General features: G+C 41.8%; 1 protein-coding gene and 1 pseudogene across 3 annotated transcripts in view; one reads left to right on the top strand and one right to left on the bottom strand.

The window, feature by feature from the left end:
- Positions 1-25,515, bottom strand: part of Pdss2 (decaprenyl diphosphate synthase subunit 2) — a 322,043-nt gene that overhangs the window by 95,766 nt on the left and 200,762 nt on the right. For 2 of the 3 annotated variants that reach the window (XM_004660609.3, XM_045155171.1), the window contains exon 4: positions 14,415-14,489. The exons of the other annotated variant lie outside the window; for it this stretch is intronic. In XM_004660609.3, the coding sequence (XP_004660666.1) occupies positions 14,415-14,489 (75 nt within the window). The remainder of the gene's footprint in view (positions 1-14,414; positions 14,490-25,515) is intronic. 3 annotated transcript variants of the gene reach the window in all.
- On the top strand, positions 7,743-8,152 carry LOC101611405 (annotated as a pseudogene).

Below are 25,515 nucleotides of genomic sequence, written 5' to 3'. Positions count from 1 at the left end.
TTTAGCAAATGAAATGTTTGCCAACCAGACCCAGTGTACACCACAGGGCCTACTTAATGGGAAAAACTGTTGTGCACACTAAAATTTCTCAGGTGCCAGCAACTTTCCTTCCTTCTCAATATCCATGTCAACTCTAATTGTATCACTTTTGCATTCTTAAGCTAATTCTCCTATATATTTTTAAAATTTATTTATTTATTTATTTGAGAGAGAGAGCGAAAAAAAAGATATAGAAAGAGAGAGAATGGGCATGCCAGGGCCTCCAGCTGCTGCAAAAACCCCTCCAGATGCATGCGCCACCTTGTGTATCTGGCTTATGTGGGTCTTGGGGAATCAAACCCGGGCCCTTAGGCTTTTCAGGCAAATGTCTTAACCATTAAGCCATCTCTCCAGCCCCTATCTTTGATTTACATATATTTACTTCATTCCTTTGCTGCTTTTAAAATTCTTCAAATTAAAATATATTATGGATTCAACAAACACATAATACTGCCATTTTTATTTATTTACTTGCTTATGTATGTGCATGTGTGTATGTGTATATATACATATACATATACATATACATATACATATACATATACATATACAGTCAAAGGACAACCTAGGGTGCTGCTTTTGAGTTGCCATCTACTTTTTTTTTGAGACAGGATCTCTCACTGTCCTGGAACTCATTCACTCAGGCTAGACTGGCAGGCCAATGAGCCCTAGGAAATCTGCCTGTCTCCACCTCCTCAGAGCTGGACTTATCAGCATAGGTCACCATGCATGTGTTTTTACATGAATTCTGGGGATTGAACTCAGGTCTTTATGTTTGTAAAGCAAACACCAATTGAGCTGTCTCCCCTGGTTTCAACATTGCTTTTTAAATGTGGTGGTTGATGCCTAGGTATTTTACTTTTATCCTGTAAACTATATGTGTCTCTCATATGTACTTTTATGTGTACAGTTTATAAATAAAACAAATAATTTTAAATTATTCTAAATAGTCCTCAATTTGGAATAAACCCAATGTTTAACAAATGATTTAAGATTTTCTATTTTGTGCAAAAAACAGCAGTAAAATTATAGGTATTTATTATCATCATTACTACCAGCATCTTCAAACTTTTGCATTCCTGAGTGATATAAGCTTGAACAGATGCCCAGCAAACAATAAAACATGACATGACACATTTTATTAGCTCTTGGGTACAATGTAAGGGACAGGCTGTGAGTAAATGGACCAATGAAAGATACCCCAGAGCATCTTAATACTTTTATACAACACTCATTGTTTTACTTTTAAACCTCTTAAAATGTTTTCTTTATAAAATAATAGTTTTCTTACACACACACACGCCCATTTATCTTCACAGAAAGGAAAATGAACCATTTTTATTTCTAATGTATAAAACATGTTCACTTTGAATGATTTTCCATGTTGGTAGGATTAATTAGCTTCTTTCAGTTCACTGATTCCTTCTCTGTAGTCAACCTCCCTTGCCTACTGTCATTCATTTTTATGAGAATAGCCTCAAAGTTCCGAATCTTCCACTACATCTTTATGCATCTGTGTGCACACATGTGCAAGTGTCTACACACACAACACTATGGTCGTCTCTTGCTTGCTGAGGACTGATGGCCATCATGAACAATACAGTACAGTAACTATTTGGGCTGAGATGTTCCTCATCAAGTGACTACTTCGGAGATATAAACGGGCATCAAAGTCCTTCCTCCTGGGAAGACAATAATTTCTAAGAGAAATCTGGGAAAATCTCACCAAAATGTACAAAACCACATTGGATATTATCTTTGTAGTGGGTTCAGAATCCACAGTGATGATGGCAAGACCTTGGACTGATTTACAATTCCTTGGATTACAAAATAAAAATCAAAAAAAACATCAACATCAGACATGACCCACATCAGAAGACACAGACCTCAGAGCACCAGGACAGTACCTGAAGAACAGTGTAAAGAGGTCTGACAGTATGGGTGGGGTCCGGCCGGCGCCAGTGCTGCTAGGAGTACAGAGGACAGGTCAGCGCTGGTGCTCGTGAGGAGGGGAAGGCGTGGTGGGCAGGGGACAGGTCGGCGCTGGTACTCGTGAGGAGGGGAAGGCGTGGTGGGCAGGGGACAGGTCGGCGCTGGTACTCGTGAGGAGGGGAAGGCGTGGTGGGCAGGGGACAGGTCAGCGCTGGTACTCGTGAGGAGGGGAAGGCGTGGTGGGCAGGGGACAGGTCGGCGCTGGTACTCGTGAGGAGGGGAAGGCGTGGTGGGCAGGGGACAGGTCGGCGCTGGTACTCGTGAGGAGGGGAAGGCGTGGTGGGCAGGGGACAGGTCGGCGCTGGTACTCGTGAGGAGGGGAAGGCGTGGTGGGCAGAGGACAGGTCGGCGCTGGTACTCGTGAGGAGGGGAAGGCGTGGTGGGCAGAGGACAGGTCGGTGCTGGTACTCGTGAGGAGGGGAAGGCGTGGTGGGCAGAGGACAGGTCGGCGCTGGTACTTGTGAGGAGGGGAAGGCGTGGTGGGCAGGGGACAGGTCGGCGCTGGTACTCGTGAGGAGGGGAAGGCGTGGTGGGCAGGGGACAGGTCGGCGCTGGTACTCGTGAGGAGGGGAAGGCGTGGTGGGCAGAGGACAGGTGGGCGCTGGTACTCGTGAGGAGAGGAAGGCGTGGTGGGCAGAGGACAGGTCTGTGCTGGTACTCGTGAGGAGAAGAGGAAGGAGGACAGGCCAGCGCTGGTGCTGGCAGGAAAGGTTTTGTCATGCTCTGAGGAGTAATTGATAACAAAAACTTGAAGAATGCTGTAAATACTTCATGAACATCCCTGATATGCTACAAACCTCTTGCTCTCTGCAGCTGAGGAGTGTTGAAGAGGGTTGACACTGCGGTTACTCAATGCCTATCTCTGGAATGCAGGGCTGGGCCTCAGGCTAGAAGCCTCTAATTCCATTCCTCAAACCAGCTTCCTAATGACGGTGGCTCAGACTCCATGATCTGTACAGGTCAGACTCTGACTGGTTTATTATTGGTAGAGCAACCTCCAAATCCAGAGGCTTTGCAGCTGGGTGTAGGGCCACACACCTGGAAGTCTAGAATCTGGGAGGCTATGGAGAAGAGATGGCAGTTTGAGACTAGCCTTGGAGACAGAGAGGTACCTTGTCTTAAAATGAAATCCAGTGACTTCACACAACACTCATTCATCACTGCTCATGTGTTTTTCAACGCTCTGGGAATCACCAGTCTAGATTGGAGTATCTGGGCTCACTGGGTAGGCTTTACTCCTGTCTTACTCAGTCTTTCCGGACCAGCCGCCTACTCATGCTCTTCTCATGGCAATGGCAGAGGCCCTAGAGGACCTTCTACTTGCCAAAGCAAGACAAGTAGCTGGACCGAGAGTTGTTTACTTATTTATTTATTGCTTTTTTGAGGTAGGGTCTCACTGTAGTCCAGGCTGACCTGCAATTCATTATGTAGTCTCAGGATGGCCTTGAACTCATGATGATTGTTGCAGTCAGGTCTGCATTGCCGGTAGAAATCACCCGACCAAGAGCAGCTTGCGGGGGGTGGGGGGGAGAGGTTTATATTAACTTATAGCTCATGGGGGAAGGTCCATGATGATAGGGAAAACAACAACATGAGGGTGGACATCACCCCCTGGCCAACATGAGGTAGACAACAGGAACAGGAGAGTGTGCTAAACACTGGCAAGGGGAAACTGGCTATAACACCCATAAGCCCGCCCCCAACAATACACTCCCTCCAGGAAGTGTTAATTCCCTTTGTAATCAGCTGGGAACCTAGCCTTCAGAACACCTAAGTTTATGGGGGACACCTGAATCAAACCACCACAGTGATCCTCCTACCTCTGCCTCCCAAGTGCTGGGATTAAAGGCGTGTGCCACCATGCCTGTCTTATTTATTTGATGAGAGAGAGAGAGAATGGGCATGGCAGGGACTCTAGCAAGTGTAAATGAACTCCAGACATATGTGCCACCTTGTGCATATGGCTTTACGTGGGTCCTGGGGAGTTGAACCTGGGTCCTTAGGCTTTGCAGATAAGTGCCTTAACCACTAAGCCATTTCTCCAGCCCTAGACCCAGTTTTTTCTTTTCACAATTTTTATTAACATTTTCCATGATTATAAAAAATACCCCATGGTAATACCCTCCCCCCCAGCACTTTCCCCTTTGAAATTCCATTCTCCATCATATTACCTCCCCATCTCAATCATTGTATTTACATATATACAACACTAACCTATTAAGTACCCTCCTTCCTTCCTTTCTCTTCCCTTTATATCTCCTTTTTAACTTACTGGCCTCTGCTACTAAGTATTTTCCTTCTCACACAGAAGCCCAATCATCTGTAGCTAATATCCACATATGAGGGAGAACATGTGGCACTTGGCTTTCTGGGCCTGGGTTACCTCACTTAGTATAATCCTTTCAAGATCCATCCATTTCCCTGCAAATTTCATAACTTCATTTTTCTTTACCGCTGAGTAGAACTCCATTGTATAAATGTGCCACATCTTCATTATCCACTCATCAGTTGAGGGACATCTAGGCTGGTTCCATTTCCCAGCTATTATAAATTGAGCAGCAATAAACATGGTTGAGCATGTGCTTCTAAGGAAATAAGATGAGTCCTTAGGGTATATGCCTAGGAGTGCTATAGCTGGGTCATACGGTAGATCAATCTTCAGCTGTTTTAGGAGCCTCCACACTGATTTCCACAATGGCTGGACCAGATTGCATTCCCACCAGCAGTGTAGAAGGGTTCCTCTTTTTCCACATCCCCGCCAACATTTATGATCATTTGTTTTCATCATGGTTGCCAATCTAACAGGAGTGAGATGGAATCTCAATGTAGTTAATCTGCATTTCCCTGATGACTAGTGATGGAGAACATTTTTTTAGATGCTTATATGCCATTTGTATTTCTTCCTTTGAGAATGCTCTATTTAGCTCCATAGCCCATTTTTTTTTCTTTTCTTTTCTTTTTCTTTCTTTTCTTTTTTTTTTCTTTTTCTTTTTTTTTTTTTTTTTTTTTGAGGTAGGGTCTCACTCTAGCCCAGGCTGACCTGGAATTCACTATGGTGTCTCAGGGTGGCCTCGAACTCATGGTGATCCTCCTACCTCTGCCTCCCAAGCGCTGGGATTAAAGGCGTGTGCCACCACACCCTGCTCATAGCCCATTTTTTGATTGGCTTGTTTGATTCCTTATTATTTAACTTTTTGAGTTCTTTGTATATCTTAGATATTAATCCTCTATCAGATATATAGCTGGCAAAGATTTTTTCCCATTCTTTAGGTTGCCTCTTTGCTTTTTTCACTGTGTCCTTTGCAGTGCAAAATCTTTGTAATTTCATGAGGTCCCAGTGATTAATCTGTGGTTTTACTGCCTGAGCAATTGGGGTTGTATTCAGAAAGTCTTTGCCAAGACCAATATGTTAAAGGGTTTCCCCTAATTTTTCCTCTAGCAGTTTCAGATATTCAGGTCTGATGTTAAGTAGACCCAGAGTTTTAAAAGCAAATATACCACAATATGCTTCTACAGTGGAAGGCATCAAAATTAGATGGCAAAAAATCAGTTATTCATTACCGCCTAACAAATACTCCAAACATAGCTATTCATAGTAACAATAGACATTTATTATGGCTCTCAGTTTCTGTAAGTCAGGAATTCAGGAGGGCTCAGCTGGGTGGGTGGCCCAAGTGTGGGGCCTCTCATGACTGAAGTGAACCTGTACAGATACTTAGTAATTCTTTTTTTTTTTTTTTTTTGGTAGGTGCACATCTGTGTTGTGTGTATACATGTTTGTATGTGTATGAGTACATGTGTGTGCATAGGTATGTGAGGAGGCCAGAGGTTGATGTTGGGTATCTTTCAAAATTGCTTTCCACTGTATTCTTTGAATAGGGTTTCTTGCTGAACTTAGAGTGCCCCTGAGAATATTACACGCACACTAAACAAGCATTTAGGGTGCCAGTAACACAAAGGAAGCATATAATTTACTGGTGGGGAATTTTATATTTGTTATTTTACAAAAAGGCATTATAACATAAATCAAAAAGTTCTAAGGTATATTTAGCACTTCTGGTCAAGCTTTTTCAAGGTAGGGTCTTCCTTTAGTCCAGGCTGATATGAAAATCACTATGTAGTCTGTAGGCTGCCCTTGAACTGACAGCAATCCTCCTACCTTGGTCTCCTGCAGGCTGGGATTAATGGTGTATATCACTATGATAGGCTTTTAAAATATTTTTCAGCCAGGCATGGTGGCACACGCCTTTAATCCCAGCACTTGGGAGGCAGAGGTAGGAGGATTGCTGTGAGTTCAAGGCCAGCCTGAGACTCCATAGTGAATTCCAGGTCAGCCTGGGCTAGAGTTACACCCTTCCTCGAAAAACCAAAAAAAAAAAAAATTATTTTTTCAATTTATTTTATGTTATTGATTGTCTGACTTACAAGGAAAGAGAAAGAGAGAGAATGAGAATGAACATGGGCATACCAGGGCCTCTAGCCACTACAAACAAACTCCAGATGCATGTGCTACTCTGTGCATTTTGCTTTAGGTGGGTATTGGGGAATTTGAACCTAAATTGTTAAACTTTGCAGGCAAGTGCCTTAACTGCTGAGCCATCCCCCCAGCTCTGAAGTTACTTTTGAAATAAAAATCCAAATAAATAAAAGCAAAAACAGCAGCAGAACATAAAAGAGGACATGTATTAGGCCCTGGGTTTGTTTACTACTATAACCAAAACCAAAACTTAACAGAAAAAAAACAAAAAACTAAAAGGAATATGACTATCCAATAGCTACTGAAAAAAACTTCATCAAAATCCAACATTAGGGGGAGGTGGGCAATAATAATAATAATAATAATGATGATGATAAAAATCCATCATTAAACTTGGTGTGGTGGTGCACACCTTTAATCTTAGCATTCTAGAGGCTGAGGTAGGAGGATCATTTTGAGTTTCAAGCCTGGCGCTACACAGTGAGTTCCAGGTCAGTCTGGGCTAGACACCCTACCTTAAAAAAACTAAAAAAATGAAAAAGAAGAAGACAATAGGATTCAGCTGTGCAGCACCAGAATAATTCAGGGACTCTCCACATCCTACACCCCCAACCACAAGCACTAGGAACCACTGGATATCTCAGGACACTAAGAAATCAAAGCCATCCCTCAGCCACATAGTGTCCAGCACAGCTGATCTGAATAGCAGCTCTACCAACCTAACCAGCTGAGGGGAGCCCACAGTGCAACAAAGAGGGACCAGACTCACATTCAGCATAGGTGATAGTGGAAGTCACCCCAAAAGGTAATGGGGAGGCAGTCTTGGTGGCGCACACCTTTAGTCTTAGCATTTGGGAGGCAGAGGTAGAAGGATAGCCATGAGTTCAAGGCCACCCTGAGACTACATACTGAGTTCCAGGTCAGCTTGGACTAGAGCGAGACCCTACCTTGAAACAAAACAAAATACAACAAGCCAGGCGTGGTGGCACATGCCTTTAATCCCAGCACTTGGGAGGCAGAAGTAGGAGAACTGCTGTGAGTTTGAGGCCACCCTGAGAATACAGAGTGAATTCCAGGTCAGCCTGGGCTAGAGTGAGACCCTACCTTGAAAAATAAAAAAACAAAACACCCATAATGGAGCAATCTTATATAAGAATCCCAAGGGGGGAAAGAATTTAAACCTACCTCACTTAGACAAAAGTACTGATGTATGTGTCCGCTGCTGGCTGTCGAAATGGGCAAGTTCATGAAACCCTGGAAGGTGGTGCTGGTCCTGGCTGGCCGCTACTCAGGACACAAAGCCGTCATCATGAAGAATATTGATGATGGCACCTCCAAATGTCCCTACAGCCATGCTCTGGTGGCTGGAATTGACCGCTATCCATGCAAAGTGACAGCTGCCATGGGCAAGAAGAAAATTGCCCAAAGATCAAAGATCAAAACTTTTGTGAAGGTTTATCATTATAATCACCTCATGCCCACAGGATACTCTGTGGATATCCCCTTGGACAAAACTATTGTCAACAAAGATGTCTTCAGAGACCCAGCTCTGAAACACAAGGCCAGACAGGAGGCCAAGGTCAAGTTTGAGGAGAGATACAAGATGGACAAAACAAGTGGTTCTTCCAGAAGCTTCAGTTTTAGATATGCTTTTTTCCCCCCCTTCATTAAAATTAAAACAATCAAAAATACTGATATATTAGGTTTGATTGATGTACTTTTGGATAACTTTGACATAATTAAATAAGTTGTGCTTGGGGATTGACTTTTTGTTGCTTTTGATATTTCTTAATTTATAGTGCCCTTTTTTTCTTTTTCTTCTGTTTTTCTTGGGGGCAGGGTTTCCACTCAGGTCCAGGCTGACATGGAACCTACTGTAGACCAGGAATCTCAGCCTCCTTGTTGACTGGTTTAAGGGCGTGAGTCAACAAATTAAGCCAGTTTAGGGAATTTGGCTTTGTTAGTTTACCTATTTGTTTTAATCCCCACTCCATGATGGTTTTCTCTGTATGTATGTATTGCCCAGTTGGATTTCAGAATTGTTCAGTAATTTTCTCTACACAGCCTACTATTGGAATATTTCTACAACTTTTCCTACCCACAACTTGTTTACTTGCCCCCTTTTCTATGCCCTATTTTCCTTTCCCTCCTTATTCTTTATAACTACAATAGTCCATAGACTCAAAACTAATATCTGTGGAACCAACAGCATCCAACTTCCCTCTCCCAAATACCAGAATCATCTCCATCTTTTTTCAAAGTTAATACTAGCCCTCATACTAATTCACTATATTGTTCCTACTTTTAAGTAACCAAAACCCTAGCACATTTCTACCAGCCTTGTTCTTTTACCCAACAGCAATTATTTAAGTTAAAAGAAACACTGTCAATTTGATACTAAAATACTTGCATAGCAGGCATATCCAACAGCTTGGGGTCACTCCTACTATTACTCGGGGAGTAATTTAAGAGCCACACTTGGCTCCTTAGGCTCCTACCCTGAAGATATATAACATCAGATTTATATATCTTAGAGCAACAGATACTTTAAAAACCCAAGAATTGAATTAACTCAAGATGCAAAAAACTCTACAAGCTCCTGAAGGAGAACATAAGAAACCAACTTAATGAAATAAGGACATGAGTAAGGAAACAGAAATAATAATAAAAAATACCGAGAAGAGCCGGGCATGGTGGCGCACGCCTTTAATCCCAGCACTCGGGAGGCAGAGGTAGGAGGATCGCCATGAGTTCAAGGCCACCCTGAGATGACAGAGTTAATTCCAGGTCAGCCTGGACCAGAGTGAGACTCTACCTCGAAAACCAAAAAAAAAAAAAAAAAAAATACTGAGAAGAAATACTAGATACGCAAAACAGAGTATGTCAAATAGAAAGCTCTGTAGAAAGTCTCACCAATAGAATGGATCAAGACCAGGTGTTGTGGCACATGCCTTTAATCCCAGCACTCGGGAGGCAGAGGTAAGAGGATTGCCATGAGGACACCCTGAGACTACATAGTGGATTCCAGATCAGCCTAGGCTACAGTGAAACCCTACCTTGAAAAAACAAAAGTAAAGAAAGAAAGAAAAGATTAAGAAGAGGATAGACTATCTGAGCTAGAAGACAAGGTGGCAGATCTAACAACATTCTAACATAGAGAAAGACAAAGTAATAGGAAGGTATGAGTAGGAATTTCAAAACATTTGGGACACTATGAAGAGATCAAACTTAGTGCAGGGTATAGTAGGAGAAGAATTTCATTCTGAAGGCATAGTAGATATTTTCAGCAAACTCACAGAAGAAAATTTCCCCCAAATAGGGAAAGAGATGGATGCCAAAACAGATACAGGAGGCATTTAGAACACCAAATAGACAAAACCAGGAAAGAACCTCTCCTTGCCATATTACAATTAAACTATTAAACACACAGACCAAAGAAAATATGTTGAAAGAAAAGAAAATATATTGAAAGTAGTTAGAGAGAAGCATCAAGTCACCTATAAAGGCAAGGCTATCAGGATAACAGTGGATTATGCAAAACAAACTTTAAAAGCCAGAAGGGTTTAGAATGATGTATTCCAAGTTCTGAAACAACTGTCAACCAAGATTACTTTATCTAGCAAAGCTATCTATTATGATTAATAGAGAAATAAAGACATTCCACAACAAAAAATAAGCTAAGGGAATTTATGACCATTAAACCAGCTCTATAGAAAATACTTGACAAGATGCTTCAGACTGAAGAGTAAGAAAAGCAAATACATGAGAAAACAGGAAAAAATAAACCATGTTCAAATAACAGTTAATATAAGAGAGTATAGGAACAACAGGAAGTACTACAAAAGCAAGAATTTAAAAAGAATGGCAAGAATAAATGTACACCTTTCAATAGCTCTTTGTTATAAAAAACATTTTTATTTATTTGAGAGAGGAAAGAGGCGGGGGGGGGAGAGAGAGAGAGAGAGAGAGAGAGAGAGAGAGAGAGAGAGAATATGGGTGCATTAGGGCCCCCAGCTGCTGCAAACCAACTCCAGATACATGTGCTACCTTGTGCATCTGGCCTACATGGGTCCTGGAGAATTGAATCTAGGTCCTTTGGCTTTGTAGGCAAATGCCTTAACCACTAAGTCATCCCTCCAGCCCATTTACTTTATGTATTTATTTGACAGAGTGAAAGAGGGAGAGAGAGAGAGCAAGCAGTGTCCAGTTTTCGGAAATATTTGTTTCAATAACAAAAACTTAATTTTCTGGGTATGGTGGCGCATGCCTTTAATTCCAGCACTTAGGAGGCAGAGGTAGGAGGATCGCCATGAGTTCAAGGTTACCCTGAGACTACATACTGAATGCCAAGTTAGCCTGGGCTACAGTGAGACCCTACCTTAAAAACCCAGAAAACAAACAAACAAGATACATCAAATGATGGACACATGAAAAGATGGTCAACAGTATTAATCACTATGAAAGTACAAATTGAAGTCATAATTAGATAAAACTACACATATATTAAATTGCTAAAATATTAAAGATTGACTGATAATATTGACCTTAGCACAGACATAAAGCAGCTGGAGTTCTCATATGCTGCTGAGAAAAATGTACAATGGTGTGACTGGAGCTTTAGCTGAGAGCTAGAGTGACTGTCTATTATACACATGAGGCCTTGAGTCTTGGTTAAAAAAGAGAAAGAGGCAGAGGCCAGTAAGTTAAAAAGGAGATATAAAGGGAAGAGAAAGGAAGGGAGGAGGGTCCTTAATAGGTTGGTATTGTATATATGTATGTAGAATGATTGAGATGGGGAGGGGATATGATGGAGAATGGAATTTCAAAGGGAAAAGCTGGGGGGGGGTAGGGAGGGTATTACCAATGGATATTTTTTATAATTATGGAAAATGTTAATAAAAATTGTGAAAAAAAGAAGAAAAAAAATAAAAAGAAATAATAATAATAAATGATGTATAAAGCCAAAAAAAAGAGGAAGAAGAGCTGGGTTTGGTGGCACACGCCTTTAATCCCAGCACTTGGGTGGCAGAGGTAGGAGAATCGCTGTGAGTTCGAGGCCACCCTGAGACAACATAGTGAAATCCAGGTCAGCCTGAGCTAAAGTGAGACCCTACCTCGGAAAACCAAAAAAAAAAAAAAAAAAAAAGAGAAGGAGGGCTGGAAAGATCTTGGCTCATGGATTAAAGGTGCATGCCTGCAAACTGCTAACATGGCTTTGATTCCACAGTTTCCATGTAAAGTCAGACACTGTAAGAGCCCTTGGCATACCCTTAGTCTTTCTTACAAATAAATAAATAAGAATTTTTATGAACAGAAATTATATATGCAAAGTGGATGCACTGCAATGTAGCTATGTAAAAATCAAAGAAGCCAATCCAAAGAGCTCTTACTGCCAGGCATGGTGGTGAACACCTTTAATCCCAGCACTCGGGAGGCAGAGGTAGGAGGATCGCCATGAGTTAGAGGCCACACTGAGATTCCATAGTGAATTCCAGGTCAGCCTGAGCTAGAGTAAAACTTTACCTCGAGAAAAAAAAAAAAAAAAAAGCCCATACTGTATAATTTAAAGCAATAGGATATTACCTGAGGATCAGAGAAGACAATGCAGAAGGGAGGACTGCAAAGTTACACCAAGTGATAGGTATGTTTATTAAATTGTGATGGTAGTTTCTTTGATACACACACACACATATATACATACATACATACATATATATATATATGTATGTATGTATATATATATATATATATGTATGTATGTATATATATATATATATGGTGATTAACATAAAAGTAATTAAGTAGGGTAGCTACTTCTAACTAGGTATGGAGGAGTGGTTTCTGAGAAGTCAATGTTGATACAGAAACATAAGTGCCAACAAGGGACAAGGATGTCAAAGATAAATACCAGCTGCTATAAGCCAACCTAAAGACTTCTATCACTCAAGTGTCTTAAAGGTTACTTTGATCAAATAACTCCTATGCTTAACCACCTTCAATCACTAATTCCAATTCCTAAATAGTATTAGAAATCAGGTATACATTGTGGCAATACAGGTAGGGTCTCACTCTAGCTCAGGCAGACCTGGAATTCACACTGATTCTCCTATCTCTGCCTCCTAAGTGCTGGGATTAAAGGCGTGTGCCACCACACCTGGCCTTTTCCTTTTCTTTCTTTTTTTCTTTTAAATGAAGATTACAAGTTTCATGTAGCCTAGTATGATCTTGAACTCACTACAGTCCTTCTGTCTTAGCCTTCTCAGGGATGGGATTAAGGATTATGAGTTTGAGGCCAGCCTGGTGTATGCAGTAAATTTCTGTCTTAAACAAACACCTTCCACAAACAAAATGAACAGATCTTAGTGAAGTACTAAACCTTGAGTGGTACCAAATTGAATACCTTAGAAACACCTCAGAAGGAAATATACCTCATCAATAGTCACTGTGATCATCACCTGGTGAGACCTCAGGTTTGGCAGATGGAGGGTGGAGGCTTTCCAGTTACTTTTCATCAAGGTAGAGAGGCAGTAGAGTCAGAGGCTAAAAGCTTAGGATCCTAAGTTCAGATCCAGCTAATAAACTGTATAACCTTGAGAAAAGTCATTTAATTCTGTTATAAATCCCAGTCTTCATATCTCTAAGATGGGAACAACAGTACTATCTACCTCACTTAGGACTTCTGTGGAGATTAGATAAAGAAGCACAAGCAAGTCACTTGCCACAGCATTACTTGCTTGATTATCTTGATCTCCACAGTATGTACAAGGTGAGTTTCTATGAGGGGAAATAGACAATCCAATATTAACCTTCAGCAAAAGTAGAGAATAATTAATATATTTGACTAATTCTGCAAAAAGGGTTCATTGTGGTCCTACATCTTGTGAGTTCCCCAGATGTCAACAAGCTGCATGGGTGCTTAAAGAGACCTCCTAGGCATTATGGTTCCCCGAACCAAATATTAGCAGGTATCTAAGGAGCAGTTCTTCATATTTCATTAACCACTCTCTGAACCTCCCAAAGTTCCTGGGTTATACTTGCAGATTTTTTTTTAAAGCTAAGTTGCTCATTCCCCATCTTTCACTTCTAGTAAAATTTGCCTTTCTTTTTCCAAATGGAAGTGTTAATGCCTAGGATGTGCACATATGCATATTTTTCTAATTTTTAGTGTGTCAAATCTTGCTAATAAGGGCTAAAGAAGTCAGAATAATGAAACACAGAGGAACCCCTTACAGCAGTAGAAACCATAGTAATGACGGTGGTGGTCAGCGAAGCACATAGCTCATATCTAATCTACTGAAGTGAAATAACTGCATTTTAAGGAAATTAAACCTAACCTTTCTTGAGATGACCTGTTAAATGAATCAAAAATCTTAAATTTAGGCCTATAAAATTAATCAAAACAATCCAACTGTGCAAACATTCTAGTTTTTATCATAGAAAATCCAATACTGTAGTAAGTTTTGGACCTTGGCTATAAAAGACATTTCTTTCCCACCTTCCTGATTGCGATGCTCTTGAGCTCCTGGTCCACTCTTCTGGAACACAGCGGTCCCTTCCCCTGGGGAAAGGCTGGACCCAGTTCCTCAGCATCATCAGCTGCCCCTCTAGCCTGCCTGCTTCGTGACTGTGCTACCGGCCAGCCAGCAGCGTCCAGGTGTCCGCTGGGCTGATACAGACTGAGCAGCTTGAGACTACAGCCAGAGGATAAGAGGTTGTTTTAATTGGTTGAATCTGCTATGTTGTAAGCATATGGCCATGCATTTGTAGCCAATACACTAATCTAAAAAGATAAAATCTTGTCCAGTTTAAACACAAAATAAGACTGACATTTTCACTCATCAATTCTCATTTTGCCACAAATGCTCCTGATCTAATAGCATTTTCCCAATGACTCTGAAATCTTTACCTTGCCTGAAGTAGAATTTTCCTGGTATACTCCTTGAACCAAGTCCTTAAGAGCACTTGCTATAAGTTCCACGACCTAGAAAGGCAAGAACAAATAAATTAATAAATAACTAAAGGGCTGGAGAGATGGCTTAGCGGTTAAGCGCTTGCCTGTGAAGCCTAAGGACCCCGGTTCGAGGCTCAGTTCCCCAGGTCCCACGTTAGCCAGGCGCACAAGGGGGCGCACGCGTCTGGAGTTCGTTTGCAGAGGCTGGAAGCCCTGGCGCGCCCATTCTCTCTCTCTCCCTCTATCTGTCTTTCTCTCTGTGTCTGTCGCTCTCAAATAAATAAATAAATAATTAAAAAAAATATAAAAAAAAATAAATAACTAAAGGAAACAATGAAATAAATTAGCTCTATTTTTTACCTCAAAATGCTTCAGAAAGCTTAGTAGTAAGGCAGGATTTGTGCTTTACAGAAAAATTGGAATTATGTGCAAAGATCTTGGCAAATGGCATTGCCCACCTGGATATTAAAGCTGTGATCCAATTTTTTTCAGGCATAATTTAAGCAAAAAAAAATCTTAGAGGCATAACATTTAACTAATACAGATGAAAATCCAGTAACAACCATTTTGAACATAGGCTTAAATTTCAGATAATGAATGAAATATTAACTCAATTTATTTTTTGCATGTTTATTTCCATCAAGTGGATACTTCTCTACATTTCCATTCTGGAAGCCATTACAATGCTAATTTTCATACTTAATACAGAAATAAAAGTAACAGCAAGAGAACAATTAATCTTTCAAATGTGTTCACCGTGTTGCATTTAACATGCACAGGCCTCCTGGGTGAAATGTACCATAATACCCCCAAATTTTGAAAGAATCACAAATAATGAAATTGCATTTATCAAACTTGTAATATTTTCTAGGCTCAGACTGATAAGAATATCAAGGAAAACCAAAAACTTTGAACCTGCTTTGGAATGTAAAACAAGCAGAAAATAGTAAATGGTCTCTTTAGAACTCTTGCAAAATTAGTAAAAATTTCTTCTTTTTTTTTTGTTTCATATCATTCAAATACTGCATAATTTTCAACTGTTTACATAAAACATCCTAACTAAAGAGGATGTAACAGTGGTGTTATTGATAATGTTCAAGTAAGATTTCCTCAAGGCAATTCCATCTGCTTCTCACCAACTCTTAATATCAGGTATATCAACTTCCTACATTATACAGCCCTGTATCTGGTTTCTACTCTTTGCTTCCTAAAATTTAGCTCAGTTCAGATTGAATTAAAGGATTTTGTTTCAGCTTTTATCACTGTTGTAACTCAAGACATTATTAAGCAAAATGATGCAGACCAAAACACAAAGATATTTTAATCTCAGGCATAATGTATTAACAAAAAATTTTTTCTTAGAGGCAAATTACATTGATTTGAAGAAAAACTTGTTTCAAAATTTTAACACATGAACATTTACCTGCAATTTTCCATTTATATTCATTCTGAAAAGTGCTGATATGGAAATTGTGCTGATTAAAAGCATATTTTTCCAGTTCTGCAGATGGTTAATTTGTAAGATCTATACAATCTTTTTTTTTTTTTTTTTTTTTTTTTACTTCACATTGTCTTTAGGTAACCAAATACTTAAGAAATATTGCAGTAAGACCAGCCGCAGAGGAACTGGACGGACAATGACTCTACAGTGTTACCAGATGTGTTGAGTTATTTAAGTGGGGAGGAGAGAAAAATGAATGGATTTTTTTCCCCTCTGAAGGTATCAGATAAGCCCTATTCCCAAATCCAGAAGGATTGAATATCTTCAATAGGGCTATGAAAGACTGTAACTAAATGCAGAGTAAAGCTTCGGTTACAGTTTATACAAGCAACATCCCAAGATCCCCCTGATGGCTGGACACATAATACAGATCAATCACTTACTCAGAAATGTTATGGTTTTGAAACAGCCTGGGCTCTGAGACCAGCACTGCTAATGTGAAGAAGGATTTACAAAGAGAAAGTCCAACACGAAATGTCAAAATGGTGGCATGAACTTTTAACGGAAGATCCAGTTCTGGAGAACCAAAGGTTCCTTTACTTCCCTGAAATTCCAGACCAGCCAGAAGCAACAAAAACATTTGTTCTTTGACTCTTTTTCTCTTAATGAAATTAGCAAATTATGGGCAGACATTACTTGGAAATTCATAATGTCTAAATGACCTGCACTTACAAGTGGCCATCTTTCAGACTATGCCTCCGTACCCAATGCCAACCCAAAGAAGAAAGCCAATAACGAAGAAAGGAGATGAAGAAACAGGACCAGCCTGAGTGATAATCATATCCTGAGCCAGATGGTTTGCCCAGGACACATATAAATCCTTTTCCTGTGTCTGAAATGTTCAATTAAAAATAAATCAGCTGGGTGTGGTGGCGCATGCCTTCGGAGACAGAGGTAAGAAGCATCGCTGTAAGTTCGAGGCCACCCTGAGATTACATAGTGAATTACAGGTCAACCTGGGCTAAAGTGAGACCCTACCTCAAAAAAAAAAAAAAAAAAATCACACACACACAAAAATCACAAATTTAAGTATCCTCCTCCTTTAAAATTGCAAATATTTCTAGAAAGAACACGGGGATATCAGCCATTCTTGACACAGTAAGTTCACTTAGTGATTTGATTGTTTTTTATTACTTGGTTTACTACCCCAGACCTTCACCAAAGAAAGCACTCACTTGATAACATTCCCCACCTTACATTCTTGGAGAATGATTCATTTAAGTGTTAGTTAGTGGCAGCCAGAGAGAAACTGAGGGCTTATAATAAGCCAAACCTCCAGACATTTCCTCACCAGATCTCTTGGTGCTCTAGACAAAAACAACCTTGAGAAAGGTTCAAGGACTTTTGATTTTCAAGGGGCAAGCAAAGGATGTTTATTATGAAAAAAAAAGTGTCTCATGCAGCGCTCATGGAAAACCCACCCGAATGGTGAGCAGCAAGCGAACAAAGCAGAGACAGAGGCTCTTTAGTTGTTTCACATCCAAGCACTGATTTTGGTTGTGAGATTTGAGGCTCATCAATTTTGAGTTTTGTTTTTCAAGACGATGAGAGAAGATGCAAAAGACAGTTCTTTAGGGGTCCCTGTGGTTCTAGCACTCTGAACCCATAGGCAATGCAAATCTTAGCATTCATAATTAGGCACATGTATTTGTTACTGCTGCATTTCTGTGATGCAAAAGTACTTGACGAAAACAACTTTAGAAAGGGAAGATTTCTTTTGGCTTCTGGTTTCAGAGGATTTGGCCCGTACATTGTTTGGCATCATGTGCTGTGACAGAATGTCGTGGCTGAGGAGTATGAGGCAGAGCACAGCTGTTTACACTGCAGGCAGGAGGCAGAGAAACAGGAACTGGTCAGGGGTATTACAACTACTTCCTCCAGCTAGGCCTTACCTCCAGGTGAGGAGCTGGGTAAACTCACCCACAGCTGGAAGTTCCCAAGTGGTCAGAGAGCCTACCTTCTCCTTGCAAAGGTATTTATGACCTTATGGTGGTGGGCTGTCATCCGGCTCAGGTGAGAGCTGGTTGGTTGGGGCTAGGGGCTGTCTCAGGAAGAGGCCAGTCCTGACACCAAGTTCCGGGGACTGAACTTGACCAACCACAATGTTTAAATCCTATGAAAGACTACATAGTGAATTCCAGGTCAACCTGAGCTACAGCAAGACCTTGCCTCAATGAAAGGAAGGAAGGAAGGGAGGGAGGGAGGGAGGGAGGAAGGGAGGAAGAAAAAACATGTGGGGCTGGAGAGGTGGCTTAGCGATTAAGGCACTTGCCTACAAAGCCTAAGGACTCAGATCTGATTCCCCAGTACCCATGTAAAGCCAGCTGCACAAGTGGCACATGCGTCTGGAACTCATTTGCAGTGGCTACAGGTCCTGGCGTGCCCCCCTAAAATAAATAAGTAAAATAAAATGCAGAAATGAAAGCTAATCTACCATTTAATTGCCCTTCTGGCGACTAAAATGAACTTTTTTGGGCATGTGCATGTAGGATGTGAGTGATGTATCTGTGTATTGCAGATGCATACGTCCATGTGCATGCATACAGAAGCTAGAGGAGAAAGTCCGCTGCCTTCCTCTATCACTCACCCATGTATACACATGTGTGTATACATGTGAATGACCCTGTGCATGCATGCAGAAGCTGGAGGTGAAAGAAAGTCCAGTGCCTTCTATGTATTTCCTTGAGGCAAGAGTATCTCCCTCAACCACAGTAGTTGTTTTTAGTCAGATAGCCCCAGCCATTCTCTAGTCTCCATTTCCCACAGAACTGGGGTTATAGGCATGTATGACCACATCCCGCTTTTTATATGGGTGCTGGGGAACCAATCTCTGACAGTCCCAGCCCTCCTCAGGTGTGGTGGTTTGAATCAGATGACCCCCCATATAAACTCATGTGTTCTGAATACTTTGTCCCCAGCTGGTGGCAGTTTGGGAGGTGAGGTCTTGCTGGAAGAGGTGTGGTGTTGAGGGCGGGTTTAGGGTGTTACATCCAGCTCTCTCTTGCTGCTGTTTTCCACCTGTGGCAGCAGTGATGTCCACTCTCTGCTCATGCCATGCTCTCTCCTGACATTGTTAGGGTAACTGGACTTCTGAAGATTAAAGAGGCAAGAAATTTTATACTTGCTAGAAATGAAAGATGACCTGACTTTTTATTTCTTGCCTGGTTCCCTAGACCTATCTTTCTACAAACAACCAGGAACCTTCCTGGGAGCTCAGGGTGGCCTTGAACTCACAGTGATACACCTACCTCTGCCTCTGAGTGCTGGGATTAAAGGTGTGCATCACCATACCCACCCTTGCATATCTTATTTTTAATAAAAAATATGTTTTTAAAATTTTTATTTATTTATTTGAGAGAGACAGAGAGGGACAGAAAGAGGCAGACAGAGAGAGGGAGAGAGAATGGGCACGCCAGGGCCTCCAGTCCCTGCAAACAAACTCCAGACGCATGCGCCCCCTTGTGCATCTGGCTAATGTGGGTCTTGGGGAGTCGAGCCTTGAACCGGAGTCCTGAGGCTTCACAGGCAAGCGCTTAACCGCTAATCCATCTCTCCAGCCCTAAAATATTTTTTATTTATTTGCAAGCAGAGAGAGAGGGAGAGGGAGAGAGAGAATGATAAAGAGAGAAAATGGACACACCAGAGCCTCCTGCCACTGTAAACAAATTCCAGATGCATGTGCCGCTTAGGCTATTAGTTGCAAGTAAGTGCCTTTAATCGCTAAACCATCTCTCCAGCCCCCATTTCTGCATTTCTGATGAATGCAACAACAGTAAATGCTTTCCTATATGTGCAAATGCAAACATGTTCTTCTCTTTACTTTGTGCTGTATGTTTACATTAGACTCTAGAGCAATGCCACAAACTATCCCTCAGTCTTTTGAGTGCAGTGAACTAGAAGTGGCAACTTATCACTTCAGTGTCCTAAACTGGCTTCTGCTATCTTTCCTTCTATGCCTATCAAAGACTATAGCACTTGGAGGTAGATGGATGGTTGGGGATGTGGTTGCTTCTCTCAAGAACACTGCTGATCTGCTTTACTTTATCCATAACCTTCCTAGTAAGGACAAGAAATAGATACAACAGAGCCAGGTGTGATGGCGCACGCCTTTAATCCCAGCACTTAGGAGGCAGAACTGGGAGGATTGCTGTCAGTTTGAGGCCACCCTGAGAATACAGAGTGAATTCCAGGTCAGCCTGGGCCAGAGTGAGACCTTACCTCGAAAAACCAAATAGGATGGTATTATATATATTTAAGTAGAAGGGTGAAAAGACCCAAGTGAGGTCAGGAGAAGAGATTGAGTAAAGGAAAGGTGGAGGGAGAGCTAATCAAAATCTAAGAGGATATAAATAATCATATGGAAACCTGCTTTTTTTGGACAATGGAACAGAACACTAAGGAGCTGTAGATCGTTGCTAGAAAATTTTCAGTGCCAGGCATGGGATACCTTCCAGTGAGTTGTTAGCCAGGGAGGTCCCTGATGCTCTAAAACATTATAGACCATTGCCGAGGCCCTTGGTTTCCCACCAGGAGTAGATGGTAAGACCCTATTGCTGAAGACTCCACATACTTGGGCTACAAGGCCACGGAGAAATCCTGTTGGTACTGAGTTGGTAACCTCCTCCATGTAGACCAGCTGACAGAAAGCTGGAAGAAGCCATTCTACATGTAGTTCAATGTGAGAAAGAGAAATCACCAGTGAAGATACTTAAGAGACTGAGGGATAGTTTGTGGCATTGCTCTAGAGTCTCTTAAGTATCTGCAAGCCTTATATTTGGCCAGCCAAGCCAAATGAGCCAATGGGGGCAATAGTGGTATGTCTGTCATGGTGGAAAACAACTGCCCTTTAATTGGACTGGAGGCCCGCTCCATGGAAGGGAATACATCCCTGATACTGAAAACTTAAAACAGGGGTAGTCATGAGCCCTATGGGGTGTAACATCTGCTGTCTGGCTAAATGTATATACTATGCTTATCAAACTGCCCAGTAAGCACTTCTCTTAATATTCATTCCCATATATTAATGCTACTCTCACTTTTGGTAGAGAACCTTCTCTTTTCAGATGGCAGTGACCTTGGATGACTCAGAAGGCATCATGGTGCTGGAAAGAAGGGACAGGAGTGCTCAGTACTGCAATATCTTGATCACACCTTCCAAGGCTCAGGGTCCATTGCGGAAGAGGTGGCAGAGAGAATGTAAGAGCCAATGGAAGGGTGGGACTCCTTACAATGTGCTCCTCCAGACACAAAATGGCCTGGACATCCATGACCTTACAGTGCCTGACACTACCTACACAAGACCATCATAAGAGGAGGAAAAGATCATGACATCAAAATAAAAGAGAGACTGATTGAGAAGGGGAGGGGATATGATGGAGAATGGAGTTTCAAAGGGGAAAGGGGGGGGGGAGGGAGGGCATTACCATGGCATAATCATAGAAGTTGTCAATAAAACAAACCAACCCCCCCCCCCAACAGCTGGACAAAGTGGCTAAAACAAGCCCATGCTTTCAGCATTTGGGAGGTAGAGGCAGGAGGATCAGGAGTTCAAGGTCAACCTCAGCTACTTAATAAGTTTCAGGCTAACTTGGGCTACATAAGACTTTTCAACACAAACAAATACACACACACACACACACACACACACACACACACACACACACACTCTCACATGTCTAATGAACTTACTGATTGACTGGTTGGTTTTCTTGAGACTGTGTTTCACTATGCAGCCCAGGCTAGCCTTAAATTCCAATGCCTCAGCCTCCTGAGTGCTAGGATTAAAGGCATGAATCACTGCAACAAATACTACAATGAACTGCTTAAATGACTAACTTAGAGAACAAAATCAAGCAATCTCAAAGCAATATATAATTGCTCATTTTTCATCTTTTGGTAAAGATAACTGCAATTCAATTTTTTTTTTTTTTGTTTGGCTTTACAAGGTAGGGTCTCACTCTGGCCCAGGCTGACCTGGAATTCACTATGTAGTGTCAGGGTGGCCTCAAACTCTTAAGAGATCCTCCTACCTTTGCCTCCCAAGTGCTGGAATTAATACCACCACGCCTGGCAATTCAACTTTTTATTTTTTTTGACTGCGAAACTAAGATAATGACTGCCTCCACAAAAGGTGTTGTAGCATCCAGAGTTGGTTTACAGTGGCTGGACAGCTTGGTGTACTCATTCTCTCTCCCTCTCTCTGCCTCTTTCTCTCAAATAAATAAATAAAAATATTTAAAAAACTTATTTCTGGGGCTGGAGAGATGGCCTAGTGGTTAATCGCTTGCCTGTGAAGAATCCCGGTTTGAGGCTCTATTCTCCAGGATCCATGTTAGCCGGATGCACAAGGGGGCGTACGCATCTGGAGTTCGTTTGCAGTGGCTGGAGGTCCTGGCGCGCCCATTCTCTCTCTCTCTCTCTCTCTGCCTTTCTCTCTCTGTCACTCTCAAATAAATAAAAATGAACAAAAAAAATTTAAAAACTTATTTCTTTGAGAGAGTATGCACAGAGTCTCCTGTGCTGCAAACCAACTCCAGATACATGTGCTACTTTGCACCTGGTTTTATGTGGGTTCTGGGGGACCAATCTTGGGCCATTAGGCTTTACAAGCAAGCATCTTTAACCACTGAGCAAGCTTCCCAGCCTTTGATGATATATATATATATTTTAATATTTGAGAGAAAGAGAGAATGGGCATGCCAGGGCCTCTAGCCATTGCAAATCTGGCTTAATGTGGGTACTAAGGAATTGGATCCTGGCTGTTAGGCTTTGTAGGCAAGTGACTTAACCATCTAGCTGTCACCAGCCCTTGGTCATACTTTTACCTTAACCTCCCTGAGATATGCTGTCCTCACTGGACCAATAAGGATCGAGACACTGGCTGCTGCCTTGTGCCTTGAGAAAGCAAGGATGACATGCGGGGAAAGGAGTGAGTGGAGCTTCAGGGGAGGCCTTTGCATTCCCTCACCTTCGTGATCCTGTGCCTCTGAGTGCATGCTGGGGTCACAGGTATGTGCCACCACAGCTGGCTCAGTAGCTGCTTGACTACTGGACCCAATCCCAGCTTCTGATTTTCAAATATAGACTTGCTAGTGTGGTGGCCTTTAATCTCAGTACTCAAAAGACAAAGGTAAGAGGATCACTGTGAGTTCGAGGCCAGCCTGGGACTACAGAGTTTATTAGAGTGAGACCATACTTGAAAAACAACAACAACAAAAACCCCAAACCCAAAGCAGCCAGGTATGGTGGCAGATGCCTTTAATCCCAGCACTTGCACATAGGCATAGGTAGGAGGATTGCTATGAGTTTGAGGCCAGCCTAAGACTAAATAATGAATTCTAGGTCAGCCTGGGCTAGAGTGGGACCCTACCTTGAAAACCAAACCAAAACAAAAAAAGGTGTTGAGCTATATAATAAACCATCTTTATGAAAAACAGAAATTGAGAAAAGCAGAGGGAGGTAAGAGAAAAACAATGATAAAATCCTGGGGCTGGAGAGATGGCCTAAAGGTTAAATGCTTGCCTATGAAACCTAAGGATTCCAGTTTGAGGCTCGATTCCCCAGGACCCACGTTAGTCAGATGCACAAGGGGTACACGTGTCTGGAGTTCATTTGCAGTGGCTGAAGGCCCTGGCACACCCATTCTCTTTCCCTCTCTCTCTCTACTTGCCTATTTCTGTATATCTCTCTCTTTCAAATTAATAAATAAAAATAAAATATTTTTTAAAAGGTGAAGGCATATACAGATGTATAATCTTTTGAACGGTTTATTTAAATTTTTTTTTCTGTTTTATTTATTTATTTGAGAGGGACAGAGAGAGTATGAGGCCGATAGAAAGAGAGAGAGAGAGAGACGGAGAGGGAGAGAGGGAGAGAGAGAGAGAGGGAGAATGGGCGCACCAGGGCCTCCAGCCACTGCAAACGAACTCCAGACACATGTGCCCCCTTGTGCATCTGGCTAATGTGGGTCCTGGGGAATCGAGCCTCAAACCGGGGTCCTTAGGCTTCACAGGCAAGCGCTTAACTGCTAAGCCATCTCTCTAGCCCTTGAACGGTTATTTTAAAGGCAGTTTTTTTTCTAACTAGAATAACAAAATAACATGGGATGTGTCACTCAGGAGGTGCAGAACATGGAACCCCTCAGACTTTTAATATTCTTTAAAAAATATTTTATTTATTTGCAGGCAAAGAGGAGAGACAGGCAGACATGAATGGGCACACCAGGGTCTCCAGCTGCTGCAAGAACTCCAGATGCATGCACCACTTTGTGCATGTGGCTTTATATGGGTAATAGGGAATCGAACCCAGGTTGTTAGGCTTTGCAGGCAAATGCATTAACTGCTGAGCTATCTCTCCAGCCCCCATCTTTACTACTCTTAACAGCTGCTAGCAGAGGAAACAGTTGTGATACACATCTGCAAATTTATTGTATTCTTCCACTTCTATGAGCAATAGACAGCAATATATGAAGCAGAAGCCAAGGTGAAAACATTCTTGAGAAACAGTTAAATACAGGGTCTGGAGACCCTGCCGCAAAGAAAAAAGTCATTTTTTTTGGCTAGAGATGGCTTAGTGGTTAAGGCGTTTGCCTGTAAAGCCTAAGGATCCAGGTTCGATTCCATAGCACCTACGTAAACCAGATGTACAAGGTGGCACTTGCATCTGGAGTTTGTTTGCAGTAGCTAAAGGACCTAATGTGCCCATTCTTTCTATATATATCTGCCTCTTTCCCTTTCTTTCTTGCTCTCAATAAATAAATATTTTTTAAAGTTGATTTTTACATACAACTTGGGAGAAACAAAAGATGGATTAAGTAAATAAAGCATTTTCAAAGATGCTGGTATTTGAAGGAATACTGTTGAGATTTCTTGTTTTTTTTAATTTTTAAAAAAAATTTATTTATTTGAGAGCGACAGACACAGAAAGAAAGACAGATAGAGGAAGAGAGAGAGAATGGGCGCGCCAGGGCTTCCAGCCTCTGCAAACGAACTCCAGACACGTGCGCCCCCTTGTGCATCTGGCTAACGTGGGACCTGGGGAACCGAGCCTCGAACCGGGGTCCTTAGGCTTCACAGGCAAGCGCTTAACCGCTAAGCCATCTCTCCAGCCCCGAGATTTCTTTTTAAAAATATTTGATTTCCTTTTCATTTGTGTGAGAGAAAGAGGCAGAAAGAAAGAGAGGGAATGGGCATGCCAGACTCTCCAGCCTCTGCAAACAAACTCCAGATGCATGCACCACCATGTGCATTTATGTAGCTACTGGGGAATCAAACCTGGGTTCTTACGTTTTGCAGGCAAGTGCCTTAACTGCTAAGCAATCTCTCCAGTCCTATTGTTAAGATTTCTGTGTAAGCCATAAAATCCATCCATATTATTAGGAAAATGCCTTACAGAAAAATACTTCTAGAGGTAAAGGAAGAGAAATTGGCTTCTCAGAGTAACCAGAAGCAGAGTGTGGTGGCACACACCTTCAATCCCAGCACTCGGGAGGCAGAGGTAGGAGGATAGCTGTGAATTTGAAGACAACCTGAGACTACAGAGTGAATTCCAGCTCAG

Source organism: Jaculus jaculus, chromosome 7 (genome assembly GCF_020740685.1).
Source record: "Jaculus jaculus isolate mJacJac1 chromosome 7, mJacJac1.mat.Y.cur, whole genome shotgun sequence".
Classification (NCBI taxonomy): domain Eukaryota; kingdom Metazoa; phylum Chordata; class Mammalia; order Rodentia; family Dipodidae; genus Jaculus; species Jaculus jaculus.
This window is presented reverse-complemented; position numbering and strand designations above follow the sequence as displayed.